The sequence below is a fragment of the Diorhabda sublineata genome, chromosome 7, assembly GCF_026230105.1.
Source record: "Diorhabda sublineata isolate icDioSubl1.1 chromosome 7, icDioSubl1.1, whole genome shotgun sequence".
Classification (NCBI taxonomy): domain Eukaryota; kingdom Metazoa; phylum Arthropoda; class Insecta; order Coleoptera; family Chrysomelidae; genus Diorhabda; species Diorhabda sublineata.
The window spans coordinates 7,785,668-7,798,540 of record NC_079480.1 but is presented as its reverse complement, the minus strand read 5'-3'; the positions used below and the strand labels follow the sequence as shown (position 1 = coordinate 7,798,540).

General features: G+C 33.0%; 1 protein-coding gene across 1 annotated transcript in view; it reads left to right on the top strand.

Moving 5' to 3' along the window:
• LOC130446774 (connectin-like) overlaps positions 1 to 4,527 on the top strand; it is a 776,872-nt gene extending 772,345 nt beyond the window's left edge. Inside the window, exon 7 of the mRNA XM_056783223.1 lies at positions 1,595 to 4,527. Coding sequence (XP_056639201.1) covers positions 1,595 to 2,013 — 419 coding nt within the window. The 3' untranslated portion in view covers positions 2,014 to 4,527. The remainder of the gene's footprint in view (positions 1 to 1,594) is intronic.
• Positions 4,528 to 12,873: the final 8,346 nt, after the last annotated feature.

Genomic DNA, 12,873 nt, shown 5'->3' with positions numbered 1-12,873 from the left:
TACACCTAAACTTTGTATCTTGTACAATCTGATATTTTCATCTATTTTTTGATCTACTAGGCAATCTTTTCTCGCTCGGTCTCCATTCTGTGATTTTTCCTTTCATTCTTTTAATGTGTCCGTATCATTGTATTCTTTTTGCTGTAATTGTATCCACTATCTCAGTTACATATTTACAAAGCCGGCTTTATACAATTTCGAGCTAGGTACGTAACATATACACCAAGAAAAGATATTGCACTGGACAAATCATCATATCATGGTGTGGAAGATTGGGATTGAAAGTTTATAATGCTTCGAAAATTATTGAATATAGAATCTTGGTAAGAGTTGTCACTGAACCGAAAACTGACTACATTTGTAAAATGGAAAAATATTGTAAAAAAAGAAGGAAACTGGCGCAAACATATAAACACAAATATTATCATCTGTTCATGGATAATTATTTCAACAGTGTAGATAGAAACGAAACTTTTTTGAAGCATAAAATGCAAAGTTGTGGAACATTACAGTGTTTACAGCTGATCCATAAATCCCACTCCTTTTAAAAAGACTGAGAAAAGATCTTCGCCTTCCATTTCTTACGCATCCAGGTGTAATCCTATGGAGTTTCTTAGTGTTTCACTCTTCGAACAAATGTGGATAGAGGTTTCGTCCTCTATGCAACAAAATCTTTACGCCGCATTATCTGCTAAGTTTATTGTCTTCAGGTGTTTGTTGAGGCGACAGTACCTCAGTAGAACTCCTGTTAGTATTCGTAAATTGTTCTTACTTAGGTTGATACATTCAGCAGATCTACTCTGGTTATAGTTCCCCATAAGAGTCCTCTCTTGATTGTCCCAATAATTGGTTTTGCTCCTGTCTACCTTCATTTCTAGTGCCTTTTCATGGTACTTTTGTTGATACTATATAAGGATACAGCTATTTCATGTTCCTTTGCCTCGGGTGTGTCCTAGAACAAAAAAATGAAGATCTGGAATTGATAGATATTGAGGAGCTACAACCTGGTACATCGAGCTCGCCACCACGAACTCCACGAAATCAAATTGGACGTCTTTCGCTAGACGTCAAAAAGCACTAATTAATTCGGATAGACAATTGAGGCAAAAAGCTATATGCCCAAAGAAACTGCCTAGTTTGTGAGACACATAAAAAAATGAAGTCAGCTTGCTTCAACTGCCAGTTTTGCAATGCACCTCTTCAATGTGAATACTGAGTTTCTTTCGATATTCAAACGTCCTTTTTGAAGTTGCCAAGTGTCTGTGTGTGTGTTCTCCATCAACTAGCAAGAATTGTTTAGTTAGGAAAAAGTTATATCAAAATCCCTATGCCTCATGTACCAATTTCAACACGTAACATGTAACTTTTTCAGGATTTTGTTACTTGTTTTCAATAAAGTATCTTCCTTGTTATCTTTTTATTCGACATCATTTGTTTAGCTCCAAAAATATTCTTGTAATTTTGAGGTACTTTGGAATAATTACAATACATGCTTATAATAAGATGACGGTGAACCTTATTCATAAGTCTCTCACATTAATATGTTATTTATAGTGAATGATTATCTGTTCTGAAATTCATTATTTTGTTTCAGGAAATCGATTCAGCTGTGATTGCCGTTTAGATTGGGTCTACAGTCTTCACGACAAGACAGCACAAGCTCACATTCGCAATTCGTTAGAAGAGTTGCAGTGCTCAATGAATGCAGATAAAACAACTGTAACTACAGAAGTAGTGGAACATCTGATTTGCTCACCTTCCTTGTTCTCCAATTCAATCGAAGAAACACTTGATCAAAGTGATTATTATGATAAGGAAAACGAAGCTGAGAGTAGTAGTAAGGCATTCTTAATGTCGATACCTCTAAAGGATTTACCATGTCCTGCGGAATACAGACCAACGCCGATTACGGTCAAGCAAGGCAGTCCGTCAGGTGTGGAAATTGTTGACAGTGGTAGCTCAAGAAAAATTCCATTCTACTCAATTATATTTCTCATTATATTTTTATTGTAAGGCTAAACGACTTTATGAAGTTTGGGAAAAATTCTGAGAGCCAAATAAAGAGAGAGACATTACATATTAATAACAATGATCGTGGTACATGAATGTTATACGTTCTTTATTGATTTCAAATTTCAAATTTGAGTATCTACAATAATAATTAATACTAAACGGACGAGAGAGAAACTAGAGACAAATTAGATTCTAATATAATCAGCAGATATTTTATTTCGACGTTTTTTTTTAACTTATATCATATTTTTGTATATTGAACGGAGTCATTCCACTTTTTCAGCAAGAATAGATTTCTTTGTTTTCTTCATGAATTTCCAGACTGGTATTAGAGTCAGTATTCTTTAACTCTAAAACAGGAAAATATGGCTTATTATAGGTTCAATTTTAAAATTAAAGCTCTTTTTTTCAATTTCAAAGAGATTCCATGATTAACTATCAAATCTAAAAGTTGATTAAAACCAATAGGTACGATTCAAAAAGTCAATATTTGACCTGGTGGATGGATTTATTACAAAATACCCACTTTCCTCAGAAGAATGTGACTTTTTTGTTTTGTTATTTGCTAAGTATGAATCTCAAACCAATTAAACGTTATTAACAAACAAAGTGTGATACATTTTCCCTTTCCAACGAAGTATCGCACTATTGCTATTAAAAAAAAAATCTGAGGTGGTTGTCAAGGTAAGAGGTGGGAAGCATGGAAATTTTTTATGTCATAAAACACCTTGATTAGAATGAAAAGTGAGGGGTTCACATTTGTCTAAAATAATTCCTACAGAAAGCCAGACTTAATATCCGCATCGTGGAATTCTTATCTCTTCTGATCTTTTCAAAAAAGATACTTGTCACTTATTCAAAATTCCTGTGAGCAATAAAATTGTATTTCATTTTCTGAATATCTCTTTCAATATTTATTTATTCCTAACGTACTGGAATTATTTTTTATTTATTTATAAACATTGTCCTATACTTAATTTATTCAAACACTTTTCACTACACTTAACTAACTTATATAAAGATCAACTTATCACTAATACTCAACTAACTAATTTAAATTCTTCAGTTACATTTCTATATCGTTCTGTTAACTATGACTATTGGACATTCCTAGAAATGAGTTCAAAACAATGTGAACAAATCACTCGCTATGATAAAAACATTCATGAAAACAAATACCAAACGTATTCCGCGGTATGTAAAACGTGCTGTGCCTATAATTTCATTACACCGACTGGACCGGCTCCACGGCCCATATCGCGGACTTGTTCGTGATAACGTCTAAATAAATGATGAATCTATTAGTCTACTATAAATATAGAGAAAATATTCTGTGGTATAATCAAGCTTTCAGGATATTTCAAAGTTTCACCAATCATATTCATTTCCGTGTCTGAGCTAGAAAATGTGATTTTCATTTATATCAATCATTTTTTCATATAATTCCATTCACTTCTCTTGGTGTAATTTATTCAAGAATTCTAATGATTCCAGCAATTATCACGAATGTTCATACAACTCATTTCCTCATGACCAAATAATAACAATGTTTCGAATTATTCATAGAATTCTTTGTTTCCTAAAATACTAAAAACAAAATTTCACAATTGTTCTAAAAACAAGTGCGTAGAAAATTCAAAACTACTATTTTAAAATAATCAATTATGCTTTCAACTGCCAACTACGTACTTATTGTACACGTTAATTGCTTAAATTATTCACGTCTGCAAAAAGTTTTATGAAACTAATGTTTACCTTTCAAATCCGCAAACAAGTTTTTACAACCGAATATAATAATTGTGAACACAACCATTCAGAACACGCAAATAATTTTTTACGGTTTTAGACCGTTTATTTCCGTTGAAGCCCATTTAAGAGGTTTTATTTTTCAGCCCTCATCATTATTACAAATATCACAACGTTTTAATTACAGTGGACATTTCTGATGGAAATAATTAATTCATCTTTGTCATCACTGCTACTCCAGTTTTAATTCAAATCATAGTAGTTTTATCGGATTTATCTTGTTTTCACTATTAACATCTGGCTGTCACAAAAAATTATCATTAAATATAAACATTTCAATGTGTCCTTATTTATATTTAAAGGTCCATATTCCAAGCGTTTTTACTTTGGTTAACCGTTTTGAAGTTTAAATTTACGTATTTTTCAGTTATTTAGATCAGATTGACAGATTTTGAAACGCGATTAGGTAAAGTTCATCTTTTGGAGAATTCTTTAATATAGATAATTCGAGGGAAATAATCGATAAATCCTCATTAGATAAGCTAGTGCGTAAGGTCGTGAAACACTTTGACCTATTGATCTATTGTCTACGACTCCTCATTAGTTTCATTTGATACCACTCAACATAACATGTAATCAAAGTAGTATTTGAATCTGCATTGGTATATTGTTAGTGTGAAATTATCATGAAAAACTATCCAGATATGATACAAGCACATTTTGGTCGATATTGACAATATACATAATTTCACTCACCATAGAAAAAAATTCAAATGAGATAGCATGTGTTTTGCAACCATCGAGCTATATCTCACAAAGCGGAGACCAAGCAATTTTCTGCAATCGTTTAAATTAGTTCCAAATTCACGATCTAGGAAGAATTAAGAATTAGGAGGTTGCTCGTTTCAACTGTATGGATAATCCTTTGTAGTCCTATTGGTCGCACCAGCTCTGGCCCATGAAGACTCTCCAGGATTCGAAAATCTTATAGGCGTCGCAGACTTGATAATAAGGTTCTTCCATTGTGTCAAATCCTGGGATTCCTCTCTGTACATTACCGCTTGACAGCAATAGAGAATGTATATCGTAATTTCCTCCTATATTTCACATAATCGGCTGGATAAGCAGTCCTATATCTGTAATAACCGTATTTAGTGATTAGACTCATAAAAGTCTTTTCATCTCAACTACCGCAGTAGTCCTCGAGCCCCAAAATATTATTTTACTGGCTCTATGATCCTTTCCTTCCCCAATGCTCAAGTTATTTCGTGATCCATCAGCAGTGATTTCCTCTGTAGGTCGTTTTGAAATCGAATATCAATAATTTGTGGAATGAAAATGCGAAAGTGTAACGATGTTTGGTCGTAATGCGAAATCAGTATTTAGAACAACATTATTACCAAAAGAAGTTCAACTACACATTCGTTCCGATGAGTATTGAAAAGACCGTATGGAACTGGACCTTCCTAAAGAAAAAGTAACGAAGTTGATACGCAGACAAAATGTATGTTTGTTACATGTAACAGTTTTGAATTCGAAGCTGGACCATATTTATAAAAATGGCTGGTATTGATCAAATTAGAGTAGATTTTATAAAATGTTCAATATCCTAAGCAAAAAAAATGGAAGTTTGGTCAGATTCTAAATTTCTGATCTGTGAATTTTTGATCACGGTCATCAAGACCTCGAGGTCGAAGAGACTTTAGGATTATTTTAATGGTGATTGTTGTTGCTAGACACGAAATTCACTAAGAATCAATTCACACCACGCAACGCAGAACTTGATTAATCAGAAGTATAAGGAGATATGAAAATTTTTTTGATAATTAGCCAACATCCTATCACAAAATATATTATTTGCAGCATACCATTTCATTTATTCTCACTATAACTCCAGTAAGATTCAAATATTGCTTAAAGTTTAGAAGAATAAAGTTCGAAATAATGATATTTCACTTTTCAAATTAATTTCATTCACAAACTCTCTTTCTCGGTTTAATAAACCATGTTGTGACTAAGAGAAAAGCAAATAACTTAAAAATAAGAAATAATAACTACATTACAACATATTGGAATCAGATTATACAATTTTTGTCCGAGATGGTCTGGGAACTAATACAACAACAGTGTATTCAAATTATTCGAAGATGAAATAGTTTTCCTATCCAATAATTATGACTATTTCAAAATATTCCATTGAAACTGTTTACAATTCTGTAACAAAACGAAAGAATAGCACAGCGAAGAAAGTTTTGATTTTTAACATTACATGAGACCATGAAGTTTATTTGATGGTCAATGTTGCGGTTGAAGACGGATTATGATCATATGCAAAATTGTTTATCTTCACTGTTTGTACATTTTTTCTTAAAAAAATAGTACTTCTCTCAAAAAGTACTATTACATATAAGTCACGCTAGCCGTTTATGATATACAAAATTTCTACTTTTGATAGAAAATTAAATTAAGCTGTAAACATAATCCAACATCACATTTAACACAAAACATCCTTCTTCATCCTTTTTCAGTACAACGGCATCTTATATTATTAGAGATATTGGTTAGCAAATGGTAAAGTCGGTACTTTCTCAACATTTACTAGAGCAACATCGAGGAGCCAGGAAAAAATTACCCACCACCACTTCTTTACCTGGATATTTGTTTATCCATCAGATTAGTTGCACCCATGCATCTATCGTATTAAGAAATCAGTCTAGGTTGTGGTACTCGAACTATTTATTTCTCATCTTGAGAATAACGTTTCCCCTTAACAGTTCGTTTTTGTCCCATGACATGTAGACGCCACGGTAACCACGCTATTGCCCATCCATTTTACCACAATAATTCCATGCTCCTTATTGATGTTGGAAAATAGTTATTTGATTTATCAATCAAGCTATTCTGTGGCACTGTACAAGTTTTAGGAATTCTGTTTTCTCTCATCGTTCCCGTACCGTCGTAGCCCTTTTGTTTTAGGTTGTAGAGTAAGTTAAAATTAGTAAAAAGGTTATCCATGTAGAATTTGAAGGGAAGCTTCTTCATGTAAGCTCATATATCATGCTCATCAATGGGGCAGTACACTTTCCGAAATTATTCTCATAGATCGTCTTTGCTTTTGGATTCTTTTCCTGGTACACATCAAAATGTATTAAGTAACTTGACGCAGAATTCAAGCACCACATCTTATACCCAAATCCTATAGGTTTCCCTCTTATGAATGTTTTCCATGACATCTAATCATAGACTAATTATAATCCAGTTCTTGTTCGGGAATCAAATTATTGATAAAGTTAGATCTTAGCAAATCCATAGACGGCTTTAGCTTCCACCATTTTTCTTCAGGATTTGGCTTCATTATCAGCACATTGCATGCATTTTATAATCTGACGAAATATGTTTCTTCTCATGGAATTATTGACCATGGAGTTGTTCATGATTTTTTTGGAATCTCAATAGAAATCTCGCAATGATAGCCTGTAATAATTAGAATTGCAATCGCGCCTTTCAGTTCTTCTTTCAAAACGCTTGGATTAGATTGATTACTGAACAAGGCATACTTTTTGGAACCTTGAAAAGTTGTTCAAAAACTTCTTCATCCAAGAATGTTCCAAATATTTCCACATGATTTTTGTTCATAAGCTTGCCACAATCAGGCTTAGGAGAAATTTTTATTTTTCCTTGAAAATCAACGTCTGATTCATCAATTTCATCAATTACGGTGGATGTAAGCATTAACTCAGCCTTTGGCAATAATTGTCGTCCGCTAAGATTATCCAGTAATCCACCACCCTTCTCATCGCCCTAATCTTCGCCCGTCCAAATATTTGAATCGGGAAGTTCAATATGAACTTTCTGATTATCGATATAATCATCATTGGCTAACTGAATTGCCTCTTCCAAAGTCAATCCACGTCTAAAAAAAAGAAATATAAGATTCAAGAAATGTCAGTCAAGAGTCCTGCTAGTCCGAACACAGGTAATCAGAAAGGCCGCTTAATTCGGACACGTTCCAGAAATTGTTTGTAAATACAGTACATAATTTGGAACAATGTGAAAATATATTTCACGAAATTAAAACTAGATAAAGAAAAGTGAATTATGTTAAGAAGAAACAAAAAGAAAGTACAAATAATTGACTGTTGCTTCAAGTAGTGAAGAGCAAGATCAAACGCAGCTGCTGTCTCATTTTACGAGACTTTCTCACAGCTGCGATGATGTCATCATCTATAAAAGTGTCAGAACTATCAGCATCTGCATTCATTCACGTCTACTTGGACTGCATTATCAAAACCTGGAATGTTCTGTAGCAGTAGAATCAGGTTAACGGTGTCATTTTTTGTAGACTGTTCTTCAAATTTCAAAGATGTCCATAGTTTATTCCAAGATTTTCTTATTGTTCAAACTGCAACATTTTCCCAGGACTCAGCTGCCCAATAGACAATAACTATTACGTTTGTTTCTTTAATCTTTTGTACCAAAAGGATGGTATCGTCTTCAATTGAAGATTTCAAAAACCGTTTTCGCAACTTCAACTCCAACGCCTACAAAACTCCCTGGTCCATTGGCTGTAGTAATGTTGCCTCACAGAACAATGTGCAATATTCTTGAAGCTTCGCACGTTTTTTTTTAATCACATATTGTGTATATTATAATACTACTACGTTACTACCACGTTAAATTTTTTATTATTTTTATTATTTCGGCTAATCCGAACAATCAGCTGATCCGAACAATGTTCGGTCCAAATTTAATCGGGTTAGCCGGTCTCAAGATGAAGTTGATATAAGAAGATCCCACTGGAAATTATGTCAATAATTTTCTCTATTTTTGGATAATTTTCTTTTTTGTTGTCGATTAAATAGTGATGAATATGAATAATATAACAACAAACATATGAGATATAATTAAAAAATGATGTTAGAAACTCGTCCACTGACGTAGATAGTAAAGCCGGTTCTATTCTATTATGTTAATGGAATCTAGTTTAGCGGCGGATATTCCAAGAAGGACTATTCACATAAGTTTTTCATATTATTTACAGTATATTGTGACCGTTTTAATACAATCAAGCCTTTTTCATTTTTTTAAGGCAAACTAGAGATTTTGAACATTCCGGATATGATGTAAGTGTATATAGAAGAGTGTCTAACAGCCGTAGTAGTCACTAAACAATCTGATGTTATTCCGAACATATCTGAATTGACAAGTGTATTTAAATTAATGTTAAAAAGTAGTGTTTAGTAATATTATTGGCAGGAGGTCAGTTAATGTTAATATGGAAAAAATAATATTGGGCAATTTAACGAATCTCAATAATTTATGTGAATAGTAACAAATTATTATTTCTGGTGTATCCGTTTTTTCCGTAGAATGTAACAAAAATTTCTTGGCCGTGTAGCTGGATCTCCTTCAAATAAACGGAATATGTACGTGATCTAGACACATTTCATTAGATTATAATTACTGGTTACCTAACCCACTGTTTACACTGTCACTACACCAACACTCACAATTACCCTGTCTAACGCGCGTCTTAATAAACAAGTTATCGTCTTTAGAAACTGACGGTAAACTCTAAAACGTTCAGTGTCTGAAGACGATAAGTTGGTTATCGAAATGCGCGTTAGACAGTGTAATTGTGAGTGTTGATGTGCTAGTAGTGTAAACAGTATGAATATCATCAAAGGTTCAAGAAATTTCAATATAGTCACAGCTACTAGAGTTCGGGAAATGAACGTTGCTTCTCATATTTCCGATATCTGTGTATAATGTGTATAATGTGTATAATGTGTATAATGAATGTTCCTGAAGTTTCTTATAGTATGATGGTGAACACTTATGTGAAAATTCAACTGTTATCTTGTATAAATGATTTATAACTAAAAGTATGTTATCACTTGGTGCATGAATTATCAATTGATTGAGTAGTTTTCATAAGCTGCTTTCTGATTACCAGCAAAGGATTATTTGTTTCTGTTCGATAAAATACTGGGTTGCATCACAAAAAAATGCGTGGATCCTTGATATGCCCGTGCGGGAAATGTCTCATATACAAATCGTCCAGGAAAAAAAGGAAAACGATTCGGAAAAACTGGTAATTAGTAGATATCGAGATGCGATGTTTTGCATTGTTTTTTTATAAAGCAGCTGCAACAAAAATCTACATAAAGTAAATGTGCTGTTTTCCGAAAATTACATTCTGGTGCAATAAATGGATTTTGCATTATTTTTAAAGCATTTATAAAACGATTGAAAACCCGGAAAAATCACTCGAAAATGTTTCTTGGGGGCTTTTGGGAATACTGAGTACAGCTCTGACATCAAAATTTGCTAAGAATGTACGGGGGTGATTCAGCGTGGGTACTCTGGGGTTGAATTTCGCAAAAGTTACACGAGGTCATCAAATTAATTTGATAAAGACGCGGTCTATAGCTATTTCATGTATATACGCCATTTTCATCCAAAGCAATAATTTTTATAACATTTATAACATAAATATATTATATAGATTGAATTCGAATTCTAATAGTTTATAATATTAATGATAACATCCAAGATTGAACTTATATTTTTATCTTTTATACTACCGTTATCATTTGTGACCCCTGGTATTCTCTTAAAACCATCTCAGTGCATCCCGGCGAATTTCAACACCCAAAAAACCCAAAGAAACAATTTTGCGGTGAATTTTCATGAGCCGTATAATTTTTCCGAAATGCAACCACTGAGCATTTTCAATACCTCGTCATTTTGAAATTCCACACGAAAAACTTTCTTTTCTCACCAGTTTTGAACTTTCCGATAAATGAAGTTCTTTTTTCATATTTTTAGAATAAACACATTTAAATTGACATAAGTTCAATTCATTATTTATATTCTGGTGAATTCGTAATTGGACGTTATATAGTTATTGCTCCCTAATATTATTGACAGTGTTAACAATTCAAACCAATTAAACGTAACCAAATATACCGATGTGTTGACACATTTCAAAGTCACCACTACCGTATATTGAATTCAAGACATCAATTCATGTTCTCAATTACAGCAAACTGTTTACTGAAAAATAGAATGCTGATCACGTACAGCTCAGGTTATCTGAGCCGATTGAACCAAGGATATACGTTTGCCTCTGGAATAATTGAAACCTCAACATGCAACTTGATACAATACGTATCTTACATAGCAACGGATTAAGTATTTATCTTTATGTGGAGATGTCAGCTGTTTGTTTAAGTGCATAAATAAATAGGATGATTCGTTTGTCCTGATATCGAGCTTGCTGCATTTCCTTTGATTATTAGTATTCAATTTTTATACTCAGGATAATTGATTCTGTATAGAAGTTCATTTGAGTCTTTCATTTGTGTAAAAAACATTGATGACTGGATTGTCTTATATAATTAGAAGTAAATTAACCAAAAACTGATTGTGGATAAATATTTGAGGGGCTTAGAGGTGGAGTGGATCAAGTCCACCAAACTAATTATGGAAAAAATGTAGGTTAAAGTTTTTTTAGGTTTACTGAATGAAACAACAATTCCAAGATGAAAAATGAGCGCAATACTTTATTATACTGTATATTTCACAGATGTAAACTAAAATAACTTCAAATACACTGGGGTAATTTCTAAAAATGATTATAATTTTTTGGACTTGAACCATTCTATGACTGAAAGTGTTTTGCATTTTAAACATAAACAGGTTCATCAGTATGTTCTTCATCGTCAGTCACGGATTTATTGTCTTCGCTTTGTCCAGTCTTCCCTTCAACACGTAAATTTTTATAAAAATTGTGGTATATGAGCCATCCTGTTGGATGGTTAATGATGTGATTTTTCTTCCTCGTGTAATTATTCTCAAATCTTCATTGAGAGTTTTTTTAAATTTTAGGGATATTGGCGAAGCTCTTTCAAAACGCAACCAGCCGATTTTTAACCGTGTAAAGTCATGTCCAGTTACAGTTTTTTTCTATTTCTTATTGCTGCTTTCAAATTTTTGGTTGATTTAAACTCTTCCCTCTTCATTTCAATACCCTAGACCTGTTTTTTTTACTTGCTTCTCTATCTATTTTTATCCAGTCTTGTGCGGAGAAAATATGGAAGCATTTGCAGCTAAACTTTCCAATTACGCCGAAGTCTACAAAAATTTGAGGTCAATAGTATCCACGGCCATGTGTGAATCTTGCACAAACTTAAGCAAATCTTTATATTTCTGATCTGATCTGTGCATGAATCAGAATACAATATAATGTGTTTATGACTTGCTGCAAATTCTTTCAACTGTTTCACCACACACGTTGCGACATCCTGAGATCCACGACCTCCTTCTGTCTCATTATACATGTACATGAATCCAGGTCCTATATTGAATGAATATACCCCAAGGTTGTAAACATATAAATTTTTCTTATAATAGGCTACAGACCTGGCAAGTTTTGGAAATGGTAGCACTTTTTGAGGATCAAAAGTTAGAATATAATAGTTGAGGTCTGAGGCTTTTTTGTGGTCAGATTTCAGAGGTTTTTTTGTTTCTTTATTTTCTACAACATCAATTTTCATTGTAAGATGTTCGCATTTTTAGATGACGGTTTAAGACTTAAATTGAACTTTGCGTTAAAAACATGGTAGTAAAACTTTTTTTGCAAGGAATCTCATTTTTCTTTGTATAACTCATAAATTTTGCTGATAGTTAATTCCTCATTCAAATATTTCCAGGGTTATCTTCTCTGTTATAATGACTCTAGTAGGCGGGAAAAGAGTTGATATTTTCAATAATTTTCGAATCATCCACTTTCTTTCTTGGATTCATTCTCCGCGAATCTATTACTGAACATACTTTATCTTTCGAAATACAGCGATATAATCTACCAACCCTAATTTGTAATATGGTATCATTTTCTATTCGGAAGCTGTACTTGAAAGACGTTTGCTTTGCTGCGCCTGTGCCACTTCCAATTCGTTTTCTTGCGACTCTTTGTGCTGTTACCAAACCTCTAATAAAAACATTTTATAGGTAATAGTCAGTTAGTTTCCAAAATGAATAAAAAATTATCTTGCGCTGAGTCTTTCCGATGAAGAAATATATTCTTTACCGCAAACCTTCCAACTATTT